This window comes from Pan troglodytes, chromosome 4, assembly GCF_028858775.2.
Source record: "Pan troglodytes isolate AG18354 chromosome 4, NHGRI_mPanTro3-v2.0_pri, whole genome shotgun sequence".
In the NCBI taxonomy this organism is placed as follows: Eukaryota; Metazoa; Chordata; class Mammalia; order Primates; family Hominidae; genus Pan; species Pan troglodytes.
In genome coordinates, this window is record NC_072402.2 from 136,252,896 (window position 1) to 136,275,538 (window position 22,643).

General features: G+C 44.9%; 1 protein-coding gene and 1 long non-coding RNA gene across 5 annotated transcripts in view; one reads left to right on the forward strand and one right to left on the reverse strand.

Annotated features, from left to right (window-relative positions):
• ETF1 (eukaryotic translation termination factor 1) overlaps positions 1-19,009 on the reverse strand; it is a 36,632-nt gene extending 17,623 nt beyond the window's left edge. Inside the window, exons 1-2 of one of the 4 annotated variants that reach the window (XM_001171542.6) lie at positions 18,867-19,009; positions 18,603-18,706 (exon numbers count right to left, since the gene is read on the reverse strand). In XM_001171542.6, the coding sequence (XP_001171542.1) occupies positions 18,603-18,688 (86 nt within the window). In that variant the 5' untranslated portion in view covers positions 18,689-18,706; positions 18,867-19,009. Of the gene's footprint in view, positions 1-5,332; positions 5,457-18,403; positions 18,707-18,866 lie in introns of those variants that run through there. The other 3 variants (XM_009449742.4, XM_003950636.4, XM_016953898.4) reach the window with 3 other exon arrangements.
• Positions 19,010-19,089: 80 nt separating this feature from the next.
• LOC134810108 (uncharacterized) lies at positions 19,090-20,007 on the forward strand. The gene is made up of 2 exons (XR_010157334.1): positions 19,090-19,174; positions 19,356-20,007. It is a non-coding gene; the product is annotated as an uncharacterized LOC134810108 (long non-coding RNA).
• Positions 20,008-22,643: the final 2,636 nt, after the last annotated feature.

The window sequence follows — 22,643 nt, forward strand, 5'->3', positions numbered from 1 at the left end:
ATGGTGGCACACGCCTGTAATTCCAGCTACTTGGGAGTCTGAGGCACGAGAATCGCTTGAACCTGGGAGATGGAGGTTGCAGTGAGCCCAAATCGTGCCACTACGCTCCAGACTGGGTGACAGACCGAGACTGTCACAAAACAACAAACCAAAAACCAAAAAAATATAGTGAGACCTGTCTCTACAAAAATTAGGCAAGTATGGTGGTATGTGCCTGTAATCTCAGCAACTTGGGAGACTGAGGTGGGAGAATTACCTAAGCCCTAGAGGTTGAGGCTGCAGTGAGCCGTGATCACACCACTGCACTTCAGCCTGGAAACCAGAGTGAAACTGTGCCTCTTAAAAAAAAAAAAAAATTTCTTTCTGTTTTTTTTTTTTTGAGACGGAGTCTTGCTCTGTCACCAGGCTGCAGTGCAGTGGTGCGATCTCGGCTCACTGTAGCCTCTGCCTCCTGGGTTCAAGCAATTCTCCTGCCTCAGCCTCCCCAGTAGCTGGGACTACAGGCACACGCCATCACACCCGGCTAATTTTTGTATTTTTAGTAGAGATGGGGTTTCACCATGTTGGCCAGGATGGTCTTGATCTCCTGACTTCGTGATCCGCCCGCCTTGGCCTCCCAAAGTGCTGGGATTACAGGCATGAGCCACCGTGCCTGGCCAGGATATTTCTTTCTTTCTTTTCTTCCTTCCTTTCCTTTTTTTTTCTTTTTTACATTTTTGGAAGTTAATTTTATTATATGAAGATGGTATACAAAATACATTCATCATGACTAAAAATAATAGGACCCAGGATATTTCTTTTAATGTCTCTTGGTCTCAACCTGACAGTTTCCCCCATAAAAGCCAAAGCATGTTTTCCCGAGAAGTAGTAATTTGTGTTTTTACTAAATTATTAATAAATTCTAATTTTATCATGTTAAGAAAAACCAGCTTACTATTAATAATTTTTTTTTTTTTGAGATGAAGTCTCACACTGTCACCCGGGCTGGAGTGCAGTGGGGCGATCTTGGCTTGCTGCAGCCTCCACCTCCTGGGTTCAAGCAATTCTCCTGCCTCAGCCTCCCAAGTAGCTGGGAGTACAGGCGTGTGCCACCACGCCTGGCTAATTTTTGTATTTTTAGTAGAGATGAGGTTTCACTATGTTGGCCAGGCTGGTCTCAAACTCCTGACCTCGTGATCCGCCTGCCTCAGCCTCCCAAAGTGCTGGGATTACAGGCGTGAGCCACCATGTCTGGCCTATTAATAATTTTATAAGGAGAACAAGCAGCAGTATAAACAGAATCAAATCTACAACATATGGGAAACTAGAAATCCCAAATCTGCCCTGACCTGATCTAAAGGCTGGCTTTAGTACAATAGCTACCAGTATAAATTGAGCTGACTTACATCTTGAAGGCAAAGGCTGATCTGATATGAACCGAAGCACACTAAAAAATGCAGTATCACCTGGCCAGGCGCGGTAGCTCATACCTGTAATCCCAGCACTGTGGGAGGCCGAGGCGGGTGGATCACCTGAGGTCAGGAGTTCGAGACCAGCCTGGCCAAGATGGTGAAACCCCATCTCTACTAAAAATACAAAAATTAGCTGGGTGTGGTGGCACACGCCTATAATCCCAGCTACTTTGAAGGCTGAGGCAGGAGAATCGCTTGAACTTGGGAGACAGAGGTTGCAGTGAGCAGAGATCACGCCACTCACTTCAGTCTGGGCAACAGAGTGAGACTCCGTTTAAAAAAAAAAAAAAAAAAAAGTGTTATCACTTTATAAACTGTTTCTATCTGATATTTCACGAGACTGTAAGAAAGTTACTTCCTGAGATCCTTATAGATTATTGGATCTATACCCTTAAAGGGTATTATAATAAGTTTAATATTGTAGTTAGACTGCCAGAACCATCTAAACTTTCCCCTAATTACTGAGAGTGCATCATCTCACAGTAGCCCAATATGCCAGCTTTAATAGAATCTCACCTATCCAGAGTCCAGTGGAAGCTGGCAAGAAAAAGAAATCAGAAAGCTGGTTACAGAGTCAAATTAAATGGGCTTACGTGTTAAGTGACTAGTAAGAACAGAAGCAGCACTGTGAGGGGAACGAAAATAAACCCCCTATATTAGCTTTTAACTACAGGTGTTTAAAACATGAAAATATCTCAAATTGGGTCCTAGAAAGCTTATTTCCATAAAGCAAAATTTCATAAATGTGTACTATAGTGTCTTCGGTATTTGCATTGGGAAGGGATCTCATTAACAGGACCTCTTGCCCTGGAAGTTTTCTCCTAGTGGTTAATTCCACAGGTTTTCCAGGCAGAAAATGGTTTTCTTCCCGCCTACCCCCTGCCCCCCAAGGATGGAGTCTTGCTCTGTTGCTCAGGCTGGAGTACAGTGGCACGATCTTGGCTCACTGCAACCTCCGCCTCCCAGGTTTAAGCAATTCTCCTGCCTCAGCCTCTGGAGTAGCTGGGATTATAGGCATGCACCATCATGCCCAACAGCTATTGTTTTTTTTTGAGATGGAGTCTCGCTCTGCTGCCCAGGCTGGAGTGCAGTGGTGCCATCTCAGCTCACTGCAAGCTCTGCCTCCTGGGTTCAAGCAATTCTTCTGCCTCAGCCTCCCGAGGAGCTGAGACTACAGGTGCATGCAACCACACCCAGCTAATTTTTTGTATTTTTAGTAGAGATGGGGTTTCACCATGTTAGCCAGGATGGTCTCGATCTCCCGACCTTGTGATCCGCCCACCTCAGCCTCCCAAAGTACTGGGATTACAGGCATGAGCCACCATGCCTGGCCTTCTAATTTTTGTATTTTTAGTAGAGATGTGGTTTCACCATGTTGGTCGGGCTGGTCTGGAACTCCTGAGCTCATGATCCACCTGCCTTGGCCTCCCAAAGTGCTAGGATTACAGGTGTGAGCCACTGTACCCGGCCCAGAAAACAGTTTTCTTTCTAACTAGATGAGCTGGCTGTCCAGTCCTCCCACTATCAAAAATAGCTACTCTCAGATTGGCAGCCAAAGTTACATATCCAAAAATCAGAATTCTGTTTGGGTGTCTACCTTGAAGGCTGGTTCATAAACTTCTGTGCTATTTTCCCCAATAAATTACAAGCTAATCAAAGACAGTACACAGGACAGTATGGTGTGTGCTCTGCTGCCACCCCTTGGATAGGGGAGCAAGCATTCTGGCCAAACCACGGAATCAAGGAAATTTATGATACACTGCTTCAGTTATCATCACAAACACTTGCTAGGCTTCTAAACTGTAATTTCCAAAAAACCTTTTTGATAATTCCTTCTGGAGTTATGTCAAACTCTACATACATGCCAATGGAGAGAAAAGATATTTGCTTTGGGAGAGACTGGAAACACTGGGCAACTAAACAGAACTTCCATCACAATCTAGACTGTAGGTGCCACCTACCTGACACAGGGGTCCACTCATGCACAGGGAGAATACGAAGAGATAAAAGATGGGGAAAACACTTGAGTACCAATTTTACTGGCTTATGCTTGGTAAGCCAATTCTCAAGGGGCCTACAACCCTAGGGGTTTGTAGGAAGTTCTTTCTTTTCTTTTTTTTTTTTGAGAGGGGGTTTCCCTTTTGTTCCCCAGGCAGGAGTGCAGTGGCACGATGTCACCTCACTGCAACCTCCGCCTCCTGGGTTCAAGCCATTCTCCTGCCTCAGCCTCCTGAGTAGCTGGGGTTTCAGGTATGTGCCACCACGCCTGACTAATTTTGTATTTTTAGTAGAGACGGGGTTTCTCTATGTTGGTCAGGCTGGTCTCGAACTCCCGACCTCAGGTGATCCGCCCGCCTCAGCCTCCCAAAGTGCTAGGATTACAGGCGTGAGCCACCATGCCCGGCTGGAAGTTTTTTCTTAAAAGGTGTTGGTTTTTTTAAAAAGCCGACATGCTCTGACTTACAGAGAATAGTTTCCTAAGATGCAGTCGGCAGGGAATGGAATGAAAACGGATGGCAAAGGTAAAGGCTCAGAGCTGAGGAAGAACAGGCAACAAACCCCAAAGATTTGGAAAGTTTAAGGCTAAAGAGGGGAGAAATTTGGGACAAATTAACTGAGAGAACTCAAAATGCCTTACAGCAACCCTTCAAATAAGATAATGATGTGGAGGGCAAAGCAATGACCTTAAGATAAGCAGCTACTTACTTTCCACTGCTGATAGTTTAAGAAGATAAACATTCATTAAGCAACCCTATTGTATAGTCCAGTTGGGCAACCTTACATTCCATATCCATGTAACATTCCAGAGGACCAAGGAGCAAATACACCTAAGAATGTAATCTTGTTATAGGATTCCACTTTAAAAAATGGCTCAAAAGTGTAGCTTGCCTAAGAATTGTTTTTTGTTTGGTAGATTTCTACAAAGTTGATAAATGAAACAAAACTTGAAACTTGGTCTTGGCTTCTTATTCCTTTTGAATTAGGTGCAAAAAATTACCTTTCACTAGTTTCCCTGCATGCCCCCTCCCCCTACCTTCTATGGGGGAAACATTAAGTTTCTGAATTTACCTTTAAAATAAGACACCTGACTAGGGAGGGGAAATGCAGATTATTAAATGGATGGCTTTCACTTTAAAAATTTAAAGGGTACTTTAATAACTTCTGATGTTTTGTATGTTAGGTTTAATACAAGCAGACTGGGCCGGGCATGGTGGCTCATGTCTGTAATCCCAGGACTTTGGGAAGCCGAGGCAGGTGGATCACCTGTGGTCAGGAGTTTGAGACCAGCCTGGCCAACATGAGGAAACCCATCTCTACCAAAAATACAAAAACTAGCTGGGCGTGGTAGTGCATGCTTGTAATCCCAGCAGGAGAATCGGCTTGAGCCTGGGAGGCAGAGGTTGCAGTGAGCCAAGATCCCGCCATCGCACTCCAGCCTGGGTGACAGAGCGAGACTCCATCTCAAAAAACAAAAACAAAACCAACAAAAACCAAAACCAAACAAACAAAAAAAAAAGCAGATTAACGTTTTTCCAGTAAAGTTTCCAAACAAGATAAACGTTCATTTACCCTCACTCCTGCAAGTCAATCAAAGTTGTTAGACCAGTTTGTGTAAACACCTAAAATAAAATTAAGGAAGCTGAATACTTCCATGTCTTTTAAAGTGAACACCCTTCAGGGGAAAATGAAAAATAAAGCTCTCACTAAGGAGATGCTGGCTACACAGGCAATCTACAACCTGCTTTAACTGTAATAGTTTTCCTTCGTTTTTCTACTATCCCTATACTCCTCTTCCGAAATCAAAGAACTAGTGAATCATGGGGTACAGCAATGTGTCACATGCAGGTTGTAAAAACTGGGCAAAACAAGAGACAACATACAGCAATGTATCCCTCAAAGCTCCCAGGGGCCTCTGCACTCAGATTCTCTTCTTGTTCTCATTGGTTTTAGGGGTACTTTGGCTTATCAAAGCTTTCATCAATGCTTCACCCAGAGGGTTAACTTCTGAAAAATCAAACAGGTGAAAAAAAGGAATTGTAACAGAACTAAACCAAATAAATCCCAAACAAAACTCAAGTAGAAAGATAATTTTTTTAGAGATGGGGTCTTGCTCTGTCACCCAGACTGGAATGCAGTGGCACAATCACAGTTCACTGTAACCTGGAAACTCCTGGGTTCAAGTGATCCTCCCACCCTAGCCTGGGACTACAGGTACGCACCACCACGCTCAGCTAATTTTTCTTTTTATTTTCGAGATAGGATCTCACAAGGCTGCCCAGGCTGGTCACGAACTCTTGGGCCCAAACACTCCTCCCACCTCAGACTCACTGAGCAGCTAAGGTTATAGGCGCAAGCGACCGTGCCCGCCTGACCCACAAGGATCTTAACGTTCACCATCATCAACAATGCTCAAGAACACTTCAGTTTGCATACCTCCCAGCCCTGAATCCTTTTAGAGCTTTCTAAAGAAGCAAAATAAAAGAATACATGCTCAGACACAAAAGATCCCTTCTTCCTCCATCCTGACTCAATAGTTTCTGAATAGGGAGAGTGAGGGTGGTGGTGATTTTGGTTGAGACAGTCTCAATTTTGAAATATGAAAGATTTTTTTTTTCTCTGAGACAGAGTCTCGCTCTGCCACCCAGGCTAGAGTGCAGTGGTGTGATCTCGGCTCACTGCAGCTTTCGCCTGCTGGATTCAAGCGATTCTTCTGCCTCAGTCTCCCAAGTAGCTGGGATACAGGCGCCCACTACCACGCCCAGCTAATTGTTGTATTTTTAGTAGTGATGGGGTTTTGCCATGTTGGCCAGGCTGGTCTCGAACCCCTGATCTCAAATTATCCACCCACCTCAGTCTCCCAAAGTGTTGGGATTACAGGCTTTAGCCACCGTGCCCAGCTCATTCTTTTCTTTGAGACAGAGTCTCGCTCTTGTCTCCTAGGCTGGAGTGCAGTGGCGCCATCTCTGATCTTTGCAACCTCTGCCTCCCCAGTTCAAGCAATTCTCCTGCCTCAGCCTCCCAAGCAGCTAGGGTTACAGGCACGCGCCACAATGCCTGGCTATTTTTAGTAGAGGCAGGGTTTCACCATGTTGGCCAGGCTGGTCTCGAACTCCTGACCTCAAGTGATCTGTCTGCCTTGGCCTCCCAAAGAATTGGGATTACAGGTGTGAGCGACTGTGCCCGGCCTCAAATACGCAAGATTCTAATGCAGAACTAGGGTTGAGAATCACTGCATCTGGCTTGCTTTCTTCACAGGGTCATCTCTAGGTCTGCTGAAGGTAACAAGCCTCCACAACCTCACCTCCACCCAAAGAAGAACCCAGAGCAGTTGCTTGCTGCATTTACCCTATGCTATGGTTTGAAGGTGTCCCCCCAAATTCATGTGTTGGAAACTTAATCCCCACTGCAATAGTATTGAAAGGTGGGGCATATGGGATGTGTTTAGGTTATGAGGGCTCTGCCCTCATGAATAGATTCATGCTGCTATTTAAAATAAGGTGCTTATAAGACCTGAGAGCTACAGTCACACGCGCACACAAAAAAGATAAAATAAGGTGCTTATAAGTAGTGGGCCATCTCTCTTTTGTTCTCTTGCCATGAGAGGAACAGTGTTCCTCCCCAACAAAGGATGCAGCGTTCAAGGTGCCATCTTAAAAGCAGAGAGCAGGCCCTTACCAGAACACCAATCTGTGGTATTCTGTTATAGCAGCACAAAAACAAAAATCAAAAAACCCCCAAAACCTAAGACAACCTAGCTATAATACAACCATAATGAATTGTGACAGCTCAGAGATACTCAACTTTACCAGCCCGAACACTCACTCCCCCTCAAGTACTCTGCCATCCAAGTCATCACTTGTAAATCACGTTAACTACTTTCAGGTTAGGACCAGGAACGTTTTAGACACTTACTATACTCCCTAACTGGGATGTACAGTACATGCTCCCCAAGAAGCTTTCATCCCAGGGTTTGATGGCTGGGTTGTGCCTAGGCTATGGATGGCCAAATTTTTCACCACTTCCCTTTTCAAGCTCCCATCTGTGCCTGCCTCACAAAGTTCAATTTAAATCTCAGCCAGAGGCCAGGCGCAGTGGTTCACACCTGTAATCCCAGCACTTTGGGAGGCCAAGGTGGGCGGATCACGAGGTCAGGAGATTGAGACCATCCTGGCTAACAGGGTGAAACCCCATCTCTACTAAAAATGCAAAAAAATTAGCCGGGCGTGGTGGCGGGCGCCTATAGTCCCAGCTACTTGGGAGGCTGAGGCAGGAGAATGGTGTGAACCGGGAGGTGGGGCTTGCAGTGAGCCGAGATCGAGCCACTGCACTCCAACCTGGGCGACAGAGCGAGACTCCGCCTCAAAAAAAAAAATAAATAAATAAATAAATAAATCTCAGCCAGATCATTTCTGGGAAAGTCACTAAGCCAGCAGTATTACATGGATCACCACCTGAAAATCAATCAGTTCCTCTTCAATTTCTACTCCATTTCCAAAACTGTCATTGTTTTATTCACTGTGTGTTTTCCATTTTTCTTCTCCCAAATTTGCAAAACTAAGTTTAAACTTTTAAACTAAGATGGTCTTTTTGATATGGGGTTAATATGGGAACAGAATAGGAGGAGCCCAGATTCAGGCTCACGTCCAGCTCTATCACTTAATGGCCGTGTGACCGAAGGCAAACCACACAAATCCCTGTGGGTCTGTTTCTACTTACTTCACAAGATCATGACGATTCTACGAGATCATATATGTCAAGTGCCTAGCTTGGAGAGCAGATAGTAACTGATCACTAAATGGTAATGAGATGGAGCTCTAGTTCTTGACTATTGCCTCCCCTCCACCAGTAGTACCAGTTGGAAAGAAGTAGCACAGCCCAACTAGAAATGGGGAGGGGAGAGAGGTAATATCAGATGGGGTTGAAGTCTTATTTGAATCCTGTTAGGTCCTGAAGTATGAGCTGATTTTTTGTAGCAGATGATGGTCACCTTTATGGGATTACAGGACTTGCCAAATCTTCCACAGAACAAAAGAGCTATACCAAAAATAATATGGCCAGAACACTGGAAACTCTGTAATTTATCATAAGGGAGAACCATAGAAATTCATTCCTTTCTAAAACTTGTGTGGCATGAGTTCAGTATTCTGATATAACCTATGGCCAGTCTTCACAGGGACCTGATACCCAACTTCTCTTTTCTCTTCCACCAAGTATCAAATAATGAAACACATTGTTTACAGTAAGTGTATATAAGCTTCTTTTTTTTTTTTTTTGAGACGGAGTCTCACTCTGTAACCCAGGCTGGAGTACAGTGGCGCCATTTCGACTCACTGCAACCTCCGCCTCCCGGGTTCAAGCAATTCTCTTGCCTCAGCCTCCCAAGTAGCTGGGATTACAGGCACGGACCACCACGCCTGGCTAATTTTTGCATTTTTAGTACGGACAGGGTTTCGCCATGTTGGCCAGACTGGTCTCGAACTCCTGGCCTCTCCATCCACCTCAGCCTCCCAAAGTGCTGGGATTACAGGCGTGAGCCACCAGGCCCAGCCCAAGTGTATATAAGCATCCTGAGGGCAAAAATCATTTTAGCACATAGTGGTGCTGAAACATTTGAAAAATGAATAAATGGCCAATTCCTACCATCATCTCTATATACTCTTTTTTTAAGCAAACACCAGAGATTTATTCTAAACTACCAAATAAAATACCAATAAAAAAATCTGGCCGGGCACAGTGGCTCACGCCTGTAATCCCAGCACTTTGAGAGGCCGAGGCAGGCGGATCACGAGGTCAAGAGATCGAGACCATCCTGGCCAACATGGTGAAACCCTGTCTCTACTAAAAATACAAAACTTAGCTGGATGTGGTGGCACGCACCTGTAGTACCAGTTACTTGGGAGTCTGAGGCAGAAGAATCGCTTAAACCTGGGAGGCAGTGGTTGCGGTGAGCCAAGATCGCACCACTGCACTCCAGCCTGGAGACAGAGCAAGACTCCACCTCAAAAACAAAACAAAACAAAAACCAACAACAAATTGTCAGTCCTTGGAGAGGAACTAATGTGCCTTAAATTGACTAACTGTCCCCATCTTTCACTGCACCTAAAAGCTCAAACCATCATACTATTAGGCGTTTACCTTAAGAAAACCAGCACTAAACAAAACCAACCCTTATGAAGTGTCATTTTAATTTTGTTGATCCTCACATTAATGCCACCCCACTCCCTCTACTACCACCTATGAGGCATGTTAGGAGGTGGATGGGGCTGCCTTTTATAAAAGGTTTAGTTAGACTATCAAATTAGGAGGGATGATTCTGTTACCCTTCAAAGGGACTAGGAAAGTTACCTGAAATTAGTTTATGCAATTGACCTTAGAGTCAGATGCTATTACCAAATGGGAGAAATACCAAGACCGGAACTTACTGAGACATTACAGCAACCTCCACCCTAGGGTACAGAATAACTCAGATGTCCAAACATTTTCAGAATAAAGTTCACAAAGGTTCATTTTAGCTTTCTATCCCCCAGAGAACAAAGATTTACTCAGTCATCTAAAACAAAAATGTACACATTTGGTAGAGTGTGTACACTTTTTCTACAATGATAGGCATTATTAGTCTTAAAAAGAAAAATTAAAAGATCTTCACAAACCCCGTGGAATATTCCACCAGGAAGCAGCTTTGAAGCTGGAAAATTTCTCTAGTGTTCTTACAACAGTGCAAAGCAAGAGACTGCAATCACAACCAGTGTTTGGGATTCATTACTTCACTACTTAGATCTTTCTAATATACGAATGAGCTCCTGGGGAGGGATTTTGCAACAAGTTATTTCTCTCTCCACTGATGCTGGTCAAGAATAAACATGTTCAGTATCCAAGTTCTTCCTAGGGTGGAAATAGCATGTCTGTTTTCTTTTAAATATTTGCACCTGAGTCTCAGCACACCTGCTCCTCCTACTAAATTACAAATCTCCATGGACAAGAGTCTTCCTTTCAGAAGGGAATGGGAGACGTCTCTATTCAGCAAAAGAAATACTTGCCAAAGGGCAAGGTAGTGTTGTACAAATTAGCACCACAGGCTTTGAAATCAGAAAAGTGAGTACAGAATCTGGCACTGACCCTTACTAAAGGCTGTGATATTAGGCAGCTATTTACTCCCTGTATGTATTTTAATTTCTTCATCCATGAAATGGCAATAATAGCTTTCCTCACAGAGCTGTTATAAGGTTATGGGGGGGGTCAAATGTATGCTTACTCATCCTCAGAAAACTAGTTTCCTTTTTTTTTTTTTTTTTTTTTGAGACAGAGTCTCCCTCTATAGCCCAGGCTGGTATTGGCTCACTGCAACTTCCGCCTCTTGGGTTCAAGGGATTCTCTTGCCTCAGCCTCCCGAGTAGCTGGGATTACAGGCATGCGCCAACACACCCGACTAATTTTTTTATTTTTAGTAGAGACAGGTTTTCACCATGTTGGCCAGGCTGGTCTTGAACTCCTTACCTCAGTGATCTACCTGCCTAGACCTCCCAAAGTACTGGGATTACAGGCATGAGCAACCATACCCAGCCAATGTTACCTTTTTTAAAGAAGAAGAAAGCATTAGTTCCCCCATGAAGCAGATGGGGAAACTGAAGCCCATGGATGAATAATTGGCTTTTTTTTTTGAGACAGAGACTGGCTATGTTGCCCAGGCTGGAGTGCAGTGGCACGATCTCGGCTCACTGCAACCTCCTTTTAATAAAAGATGAATTTCGGCCAGGCGCGGTGGCTCACGCCTGTAATCCCAGCACTTTGGGAGGCCGAGGCGGGCGGATCACCTGAGGTCAGGAGTTCGAGACCAGCTTTGCCAACATGGCAAAACTCTGTCTCTACTAAAAAATGCAAAAATTAGCCGGCTGTGGTGGCGGGTGCCTGTAATCCCAGATACTTGGGAGGCTGAGGCAGGAGAATCGCTTGAACCTGGGAGGTGGAGGTTGCAGTGAGCTGAGATCACGCCACTGCACTCCAGCCTGGGCAAGAGAGCAAGACCGTCTCAAAAAAAAAAAGAAAAAATTAGCCAGGCTTGGTGGGACACACCTGTAATCCCAGCTACTCGGGAGGCTGAGCTGAACCTGGGAGGTGGAGGTTGCAGTAAGCCGATCGCACCACTGCACTCAAGCCTGGGCGGGAAAGCGAGACTCCGCCTCCAAAAAAAAAAAAAAAAAAGACCTTAATCATCTGCTTATACTAAATCCCCTTCAACATGTACTGTGTTATTCTGTACTCACTAATATGGAGTTGAAAATGGTTTATATTATCATTCCATGGTTGTGTGGCAGATCATGTTTTCATTTTATTACATATTTCTTCCAAAATGTCTAGTGCCCAACTCACAGCAGATGTTTGGTGAAGCCCATTAGCTTACTGGTTAATAGTAAAAGTGCATTTCTGGCTTCATATTCATATACCCAGATGTGTATTTTGGAGGAAAATCTAGTTTATAAGGTCACAGACACGGCAGGAAAACAAAAAGAACCTTTTATTTTGACTATGATCATTCTTCTAAAGGAGATCTTAGAAGAACAAATGAAAATGTGAAAACAAGAGTACAAACTCAACATGCAGAGCTATCTGTATGACAAGAACCAGTTGTCAGGCACCTGAAAATGTCAAGTCCTCTGAACCTGAAAGGATTGTGAGAAGAGTAAAGAGAGTGGGCAAGGATGTGTGTCAAATGGCATAAGATAAAACCGTATCAGAGGAAGCTTCATCATACTCTCTGAGGACAGTACCCAGTGAGAAACCTCAGACTCTCAATTTCTAACCTGCCGGGGAAAAAAAGCCTGAACCTTCCTAATTCCTTCTCCCCCTCACTAAGATAGTAGGCTGCTGAAGAATTAAAAGACACCTACAGAATGTATCCTAGGAGAAGGTTCTATTCTGAGAGCCCTAGAGAATAGGCTGGACTGAGAAGTAATTTCTACTGTCCAGCCTCTTAGTTGAACAGATCCAGCAGTGGGAAGGCAAATTTCTCCTTCCTACTCTTCAAATAGGATCGAAGACCATTTAGCCCTGCTGCAAAGCTGACACTAACTTTTTTAACAATGAAGTACCATCCCAGGACAGGGGGTGGTGCTGTACTGGGCCGACCCTCAATCTCAAGTTCAAAGAAAACGAGCCCTGTGAAGAAAGGGTCCAACTGGTGTGGAGGATGGGAGAGACCTATAACCTACACAGCACTCTGCCTTAAATGATACTCTAATTATGTACTCTTGCTTACCTTGCAATATGTCCAGAGTAAGCCTTCCTTCCCTGGAAGCATAAGTATATCTGCTATTACAATAGGAGGTCTGTCAAGACTTGAAATTCAAAGGGAGTAATTGTTCATTAGGTTCACAGTGCACAGAACACCATGCCAGATACAACGGCTGTTAGGACTAGTTCTGAGTTGAAGCAGGCAGCCTACATACTTGGAGGAAACTAAGGACCACCACCACATCCTTTCTAACATATATACTCTGTCCTCTTCCCTTTACCACCTCTTTTCTCTCTCATCTATTTCTCCTCTTTCTCATAGTTCAGACCTGTGGCATCTGTATCCTGATCTTTTAATAATACAGTTCTCCATTAGGGTATCTCTACAGTATCAATGTTTGTATATACAAAAGGAAAGAGCTAACATTACAGAGCACTCTCTATGTGGCAAATGTGGTGTTAAGTATTTTAACCCGTATTATCTTAACTGTTACCACCTAATCCAAGATTAATGTCCATAGTTACACATGTGGAAACCAAAACTTGGAAAGAGTGAGAAGTCTGTAGTTGTTTGTTCTATATTCATCTCTTCTCACAAAACTTAAAATAGTCTAGTTCTTGACTTTTTTCTCATGTGGTCTTTATTTATTATTATTATTATTATTATTATTTTTGAGATGGAATCTTGCTCTGTCGCCCAGGCTGGAGTGCAGTGGCGCAATCTCAGCTCACTGCAAGTTCCGCCTCCCGGGTTCAAGCCATTCTCCTGCCTCAGCCTCCCAAGTAGCTGGGACTACAGGTGCCCGCCACCATGTCTGGCTAGTATTTTTAGTAGAGACAGGGTTTCACTGTGTTAGCCAGGATGGTCTCGATCTCCTGACCTTGTGACCTGCCCACCTTGGCCTCCCAAAGTGCTGGGATTACAGGCGTGAGCCACCGCACCAGGCCCCTATTATTATTATTATTTTTTTTTTTCTGAGACTGAGTTTCGCTCTTGTTGCCCAGGCTGGAGTGCAATGGCGCAATCTCGGCTCACCGCAACCTCCACCTCCCAGGTTCAAGCGATTCTCCTGCCTCAGCCTCCCTAGTAGCTGAGATTACAGGCATGCGCCACCATGCCTGGCTAATTTTGTATTTTTAGTAGACAGGGTTTCTCCATGTTGGTCAGGCTGGTCTCAAACTCCTGACCTCAGGTGATCCACCTGCCTTGGCCTCCCAAAGTGCTAGGATTACAGGCGTGAGCCACCACGCCCGGCCTGGGCCCCTATTATTTTTGAGACAGAGTTTCACTCTGTTGCCCAGTCTGGAGTGCAGTGGCGGAATCCCGGCTCACTGCAACCTACGCCTCCAAGGTTCAAGCATTTCTCCTGCCTCAGCCTCCCGAGTAGCTGGGATTACAGGTGCAAGCCACCACACCCAGCTCGTTTTTGTATTTTTAGTAGAGACAGGGTTTCACCATGTTGGCTAGGCTGGTCTTGAACTCCTGACCTCAAGTGATCCACCCACCTTGGCCTCCCAAAGTGCTGGGATTACAGGTGTGAGTCATCATGCCCAGTCCTCATGTGGTCTTTTAATTTGTCTAACCAACAGTTTGGGGGAAGGGAGGCATGGAAAGAGCCAGAATAGAGGACAAAAAAAGTCTTCTTTATGAGCCTGAACTTTAAATGGTTCAGGTATCTGTATCAAAGACCACAATGTATCATTTTAGCTACAACCAGTCCTTCAACGATAGTGAGGGAAAAAAAAAAAAGAATGTGAAATTCAGTGCTTTGAGAATATTATTTCCACCACCATTTAGGTGAATATTCTATTAACCAACAATGTTTACTTGGGGAAGGTAGTCAAACACATCCAACATACCTTAATTTATTCAAAGTATATAAATTAAGCAATCTGTTCATATTAATTATCTCTAAGATTTAAAACATTAACCTATTCAATGATCTCGCCAAAACACTAACTGTTAAATCTATATAATGTGAGGAATTCAGTGGGGATTCTTTAAAAATGGTTATATTTGGGGGCAGGAACAACCAATTTTATTTCATTTAGAGTTAAGATATCAACAAGTTATTTTTAAGTAAACAGTTTTTAAAATGTCCAAACACTACAGCAGAAGTTTGCAAGCTCACTGACCTTCAAACAAGGGTTATGGTTATGAGGGTTATCTGACCAAGTGTTCACTGGATAAGAAACACATAAGGTTTCCTAGTGAAGATAAGTGAAGACATTTTAACACCCACAGACACAACCTAACCCAAATTAACACTGTCCATTCCTTTGTCACATTCACCACTGTCCCTGGCTAGCACAGGCTCTAGTTATGATTTTATTAACATTACCTTAAAACTATAAGGTGTCCAACACTATTTCTGAGGCCACCTCTTGCCTGCTCAGAAAACACCAAGAGAAAAAACAACCAATAATTCTCCCCCTTTTTCCAACATACGTTGACCTGTTTTAGTTCCTTATTCAAGATACCCTCAACCACAGTATTGGTTTATGTATACATTTGTCCTTCATAAGCCAACTGTGGAGTATATACCAGGAGCAATCATTAACAGGGAAGAACTACCATCAACTTTAAGTGGGGCCTATGTCTACCAAAATAATTAACTGCTTATTTTACTAGCACACACAAACTAACATTCGACCAGGCTTATCTGAAACCAAATAAGCATGTTCTACCCAAATCAAAAATCAAGTTTATGTGTGATACTCCTTTCAACTCAGAAGATTAAGTATGATGCTGGTTACAAAACAGAATGCTATCAAGTTCCCCATTTTAGTAATGTGGCCTCTATAAATGCTCTTCTACACACGTGTAACATAAAATAGAATCTGTTATAGCTCAGACTACATTTTAAGGAAATCTAGTTTTGTATTTTCTGAAAATAAAATATACCCATTATAGCACATTGGTTTAAGTTCTGAACTCTGCTACATTTTTGCTGTGACATCTTGGACAAATTATCTCTTAGCCTCAGGTGCCTTGTCTACCAAATGGTGGCAATACTTGTGAGGATTAAATGACTTAATAATGTACTGTAGCACAGTCTATAATATAATATAGTATGTGCTTAATAAATTATTTTGCCAACATACTTCCCTTTATTCAGATGTAGTTAGTGAGCCCATTTTGCAGGTGGTTCCTTTTTCAAGCTACATTAAATTTGGGTCATATATCAAGAGATAACCACATAGGATTATCTTAATTTCAAAATCACTCTTATTCTAGCATATTTTAATAACTACTGTTAAAAACAAATCCATGATTCCTATGCCTAGAATTCTACACTGCTAAGGGGAGGAAAGGGCTTTTTCATTTCCAAAACAATACTGTTACTCAACCACTAAGTCTCACTACCTTGTCCTAATAACCATGCCTGAAAACCTCAGTTTCCTCCTGAAAACCAGAGTATCCCCAAAACATCAGCAAATACAGATTCATTTTGCCATCCACTTAAGTCTTTAAAGCCCATTACAATTCTCCTAAAGATATTTTATCACTAGGTAAAGTAGGAATAACATTTTTCACTGTACCCTATCTATGAAAATCTAGAGTCTGACTTTAACACAAGTTGGCAATGAAAATATTCCCACCTCCAAAAACTGGTATATACTGGGGAATCTTCTGACTCCCTTACCAATACTCAGAGATGGCCAAGATTTTAAATTTCCATGGGATCAAGATGCAACCAAATTCTGATTAAAAGCAAAGTAGGACATGATTATTAACCACAATGTGTAGCGGAAGATCCTCCAGCTATTTTAGACAGCTTAATCATGTCTGAAATATCCAAACTCAACAACTTGAAATACAAGTTGTGTCTTATAACTTCATTTTTAGCATGCTTTAAACTTTACTGAACTTTGCTAAACAAAGAGGTAAAGCCTTCAAAAGCCTTAAAGAGGCGCTTAAAAGTTTCTAGTGGCTAGGTAACATGGGTAGAACAAATTTAAGAATGAGTTTCCTTCATTAAGCAGTAGAAAGGAATGCTGTTACTTATTAAGCAATGTCATCTTCAATGTTACTTCATTCAAACAGGCAAATTATAGTCATGATTTAATTTTTTGGACTGTTTCAGAGAATATAACGTATGCAAATTAAAATGTGTGAACCTGCCTGCTACTGAAAGCAGTAAGAACAAATCCAGAGGTCACATCCACCTATATACAATACTGCAACAACAGCAATCTATAAAATGCAATACTGGATTGAAGGCTTCAAGTAACAAAACAGAAGATCCTACTGAAACAAAAGAACCTGGCTAATTCTTGGTAGTGCAACATAATGGGTCGTGACCTATATTACCCTTTCTGTACAGTATTCTCACATTTTGGGAATAACTGGTCACTCTATCATACGGCACAAGTTCCTGTAAGATCATTAAGAAGGTCTGGATATTCTATTGAATTCAAAGAAAAACCTAAGGACTAACAAATAAGCCGCTGTCTTCGATTCATATTAAACTAACGTTTCTCCAGTAAACCGAAGGAGTGAGCACAAGCCCGTCACTGCGTCACTGAATGGGGCCAAACTTTTAGAAGCCTCATTCCAAACAGAACTGTCCCTAATTTATTAAGAACAAAACACTAGTAAAACCAACCTGTGAATTGGGCCTTCAGTACAATTAAGCACATCCTGTTTCATAAAACAGTAATAATGAAGAGCTTGGAGGGGCTGTCATTCTAAAATTGCAAATCTACCCATAAATGACAATCCTGGGCTGGAAACCAGAATGTCAAATTCTTGTGCTGAAATCAACTTTTCACATGGCCTGAGGCAGGCCATTCTACTATTCTAAGAATGCTCAGACATACAAGTATGTAATAATGTTCCAAACACTTTTTTTGGGGGGGGGGGCACTTCCTGTAAGTAAAAAGTTTCTATGACTGGGAAAGGAACAAAATAAAGTAATAGAAGAAACAGGAATACCCCTGGCACACCTTCCTCAAACGAACAACATTAAAAAAAAAGAAAACACACACACACAGCTAATTTTAATCTAGCCTACTCTCCCCGCAATGGACACACCTACAGTTTCTTATCAAAATGTACAAGACTCAAAGCCCATTTAATTCAATGCTGAATCTCACTCAACAAGCATCAAGCACATCAGGCGCCTCTCTACAGCGATATCCCCACAAGTTTCAGAGAAATGCCAGCAGGGACTCTGTAGTTATGATTCCTATCAAACGGCCCCCTAATCCATATTTCTCCTGGACATACACATGCAGATTCATTAACCAAAACCTACCCAGCACCCCTCACATCGCGCGTACGTTGGCATTTTCAGTTTATAGGTGGGTCCTGGAACAGCTAAAACCAGGAAGCTCCGGGGTAATTAGAGGACTTGGGAGAAGTCATCTTGGGACAGGTGGAAGACCCAGAGAAATCAGGAATCAGAAAGAAGCTGTCCCTGGCCACCTCTGCTTCCCGTCCCATCCAAACTTCACCCACCCGGGTCTCAGAAGCCCAGAAGGGAGAGGCCATTTTAATGAGGCCTGGCTGAGAAACGAAAGGAGAAGAGGAAATCAGGGAAGGGCCTTGGGAAAGGAAGGCCGAACACTTTGCCACAATAGCACCCGAGTCGGGTGGCAGCACCTGGAGCCCGAAGAGGGAGGACCTGGACTTAAGGGCCCGGGAGAGGTGCAAAAGTAGCGGTGGCCTACCACGAGGGGGGCCGAGTGATCTAAACCGGGGAGCGCGGGCCCCTTACCCCCATGCGGGGAAAGGACCCCTTCTCGGGCCAACCGCGCCGACCCTCGCCCCTGGGTCAGGGGCTACTACCCAGAGATCCAGAAGGCGGGAGTTGGCTAGTGCCTGGTTCTCCTCATCCGGCCATGCGGCGCGGGGGCGTCCATCCTGAGGGGTCCGGGAACCAAGAGGGCACGGAGGGTGCCGGACGCGGCGCTCACCCGCGGGCCGCCTCCAAGCTCTTAATGAGCTTCTTGATCTTCCAGATCTCCACGTTCCTGTCGGCAGCACTGGGGTCGTCCGCCATCTTCTCGCCTCCTCCTCCCTAGAGCGGCCCGGCGGGGCCCGGAGACACCAAGACCACAGAGTTAGCGCCGCCGCTGGGGCAGAGCGGCCCCCTTCCTCGCCATCCCCCAGAGGCCCTCTCCTCCCGTCCGGTGCAGCTCGCCACAAAGGTCACCGGCCTTTCCCTCCCCGTGCCTTACCTAAGGGCCCAGTCCTGGGCGGCAGCGGCTGCTCCTCCCCGGCGGCGGCTCCGCGGCGGCGGCGGCTCTGACGTAGGACACCGGCTCCCTCTCTCCAGGCAGCTGCATGTGTTGCAATCCGCTCACATGGGGCCTGTGACATCACTTCCTCCGCCAGGGGCGGAGTGGAAGGCGGCAGGCGGAAGGGAGGGGGCCGGTGCGAGTGAGGAGAAGCTCTGCGTCCGCCGCGACTTCTCATTGGCTCTCTGCCCCGCAGCCTGCAATGAGCCCGCCGATTGGCCGCAGCTGGGTCCGCGCCGCCTTGTGAGGTAAGGCTGGGGGGTGGGAGGTGCCACCTTTCTTCCGGCCCGGCAAGGCGAGAGGAGGAAGCGGGCGGAAGCCGGTGGCTCTCGCGAGTTTACTGAGAGCCCCCGTCAGGCTCGAATGGGGGTGGTTCTTAAAGAGAGAGGACCGGGGTCGTCGTCTTTTCAGTCCATTCTCCTTGAATAGGGTGGACATCTGAGGCTTTGCGACTCGAAGCTAGGCACTTGGGCCCGACGCGCGGTTTGAACGGTGCTTGAGAAGCCGCGAAGAAGCGCCTCGCGCTCAGCGGCTTCTTCGCTGACGAAGTGCTGCGGTCTGCGTGCGTCATGGCTGCACGGAATAGTGTGGAGGAGTCCTGGCCAGTAGGTCTGGATGAGGAGCCTGCCTCCGGGCGGTCCGGGACCCTCACCTGCAGGGGCGAAAGAGTCCTGTTTTCTCTCGCCCCAGAGCTAGGAGGGGCTCACTTTGGACTTAGAACTTTATGGGGTGGAAGACAGCGGGGGCTGCCTGAGCTTGGAGACCTGAGGTATCTATCTGGTCCCATGTATGGTTTGGCCTGAGCCGTTGAGAATGGGGGTGGAGAGAGTTGAAACAAAATGGGCATCCACATACGGTTAAAACTTTATCTTTTTGAGTTAGGATTTTTAGGCGGCTACTTTGTCCCCCCTCACCTCGTCTGGGTTCAAATATTGAGCCCAGACCGTGTGCTGGACCCTGTTTTCCTGGGGATACAGAGGTGAACCAAACAGATGACAGTACTTACCCTTATGGAGCTTATAGTCGATTGGGTTTTTAAGTTTGTGATTTTATACTTTTTGTAATAAAATAATTACACAAATGCTTAAGTACTTCAGGGTGCTCTGAGAGTGTATGGCGGGGACCCAGCTCTGAAATGAGACTCAAAGGATGATTAAGAGTTTGTCAGGAGGAAGCAGAATACAGTTGAGAACTACAGAAACGCCAGTGTGCTGGCACAAGGTCAGGGACGGGGAGAGTGGTTTGAGGGAGCAGCAGGGGAAGAGGTCATGTAGGGTCTTTTAAGCCAGATTCAGAAGTTTGGTTTCTTTCAAGAACAGTGGGTAGTTTAAAGGGTTTAGAGCCCTGGTTTGGACTGGAGAGAGCACAGGAGAAGCCCAGAGACCATTTTGGCTGCTTCATTATCATGTGAGAGATGATTTTCGCTTACATTAGGGTGGTGACAGTGCAGATAGAAGTGAATGAAGGGCCTGGTGCAGTGGCCCACGGCTGTAATCCAGCACTTTGGGAGGCCAAAGGGGAGGATCGCTTGAGCCCAGGAGTTTGCGAGCAGCCTGGGCAACATGGCAAGATTCCGTCTCTACAAAATTACAAAATATTAGCCTGGTGTGGTGGCCCGCGCCTGTAGTCCCAGCTGCTTGGGAGGCTGAGGTGGGAGGAACCCTTGAGCCCAGGAATTCGAGGCTGCAGTGAGCTGAGATCACACCACTACACTCCAGCCTGGGTGACAGAGCGAGACCTTGTCTCGAGGAAAAAAAAAAGTGAATAGGACTGGATAATGGATTGGTTGAGGAAAACCAAGAATGGTTCCCAGAGTACTGAAGTGGTGACATTTACTGAGGTGGGAAAGGTGAGGAGTAGGTGTTGGGGGATGATTGAGAATTTCATCTTGGGCCTGTTAAGTTTGAGATTGCTTATGAGACATGTAAGTAGGGATGTCCGTCATGCGCTTTCATTTGTATGGTTTTTGAATACTTTTTGCATGTGTTATAAACTGTGTCCACACTTTGAAGATGGGGGTATGACCTCCATTTCATACATGGGGAAACTGAGGCAAAGAAAAGTGAAAGGGACCTGTTCAGAGTCCACAGCTAGTTTATGGCTTCCCGACTCCATTTTTGGAGTCCAGTGTATTATACAGTGACCCCATTACCTGTATTTTCATAGGGTGGGGACACGGTCATACTTCTGTCCCCCAGGAAATGAATCTCAGGTTGGAACCTCTTCTTTGGGTTCCATTTTGTAGTTTTTGGCATATGTTCATTTGTTATATAATATTGTACTCCTGCTGTGTGTGTGTTATTCACTGTGTTTAGTAGTGAACGGAGGGGTCTTCTTAGTCATAAACACTGCTTACTGACTAGGAATCAACTGTGTCCAAGGTTTTCCTTCATTCCTCTTGCCCTGGTTCCTCCTTTCTATATTAGATTGCCCTACTCTACCCTTCCTGTTCTTTTTTTTTTCTTTCTTTTTTTTTTTAAAGACGGAGTCTCCCTCTGTCGCCCAGGTTGGAGTGCAGTGGCACGATCTTGGCTCACTGCAACCTCCACATCCCGGGTTCAAGCGATTCTTCTGCGGCAGCCTCCTGAGTAGCTGGGACTACAGGCGGGTGCCACCATGCCCAGCTAATTTTTTGTATTTTTATTAGAGTCGGGGTTTCACCGTGTTAGCCAGGATGGTCTTGATTTCCTGACCTCGTGATCTGCCTGCCTCGGCCTCCCAAAGTGCTGGGATTACAGGCGTGAACCACCATGCCGGGCCAGTTTTTGTATTTTTTATTTTTAATTTTTTTTTTTAGCAGAGACAGGGTTTCACCATGTTGGCCAGGCTGATCTTGAATTCCTGACCTCAGGTGATCCACCTGCCTCCGCTTCCCAAAGTGCTGGGATTACATGCGTGAGCCACCACACCTGGCCTCCTCTTCGTTTTGATGTTTGTGTTTACAGCATTGCTTCAGGTCCATGCTTGAAGGCTTTCTTCTGTGTGATTCAGGCTGAAGTAAGCATGACGACATCCCAAGTAGGATTGCTGTTTGTCAGCCTCTGAATTCTTAAAACTTATTTCTTAGACAATTGCAGGCCCAGGTAGCCCCAAAAGCTCCTTGCCTAGTTGCTGCAGATTCACCATCTCTGCATTTAGAATTAGAAATCAGTGCATTAGAGGCAAAGGCTGGGATAACTATCTACGTGAAGAGGTTTGGGATGTATGAAGCACGGATGGTAGTGCCTGCATCAAGGCTTTTTAAATGGGACCATGACGATTCATTGTTGAGGAATGTTCTGTGATATAAAAGTGATAAAGATTTTTCAAACTGCTAAATGGTGAGAACAAAATATATAACCTCTCTAGGCACACAGATTCTCTGAAAAATAAAGGAATTGTTCTTTATGATCTCAGAACTTCCTCCTCAGCTCAAACATTATGTAACAAAGTTAAATATTGGGATATAGGTGATGTTCCTACCTAATTAGGTGGGAGTAGGCGAGTAAGTTTTTGTTTCATTTTTTTTTTTTTTTTTTTTTTGAGGCAGGGTCTCACTGTTGCCCAGGCTGGAGTACAGTGGTACGATAATAACTCATTGCAACCTCGACCCCAGGACTTAAGCGATCCTTCCACCTCAGCCTCCCTAGTAGCTGGGACCACAGGCACGGGCCATGATGCCTGGCTAATTTTTGTATTTTTAGTAGAGATGGGGGTTTCACCATGTTGCCCAGGCTG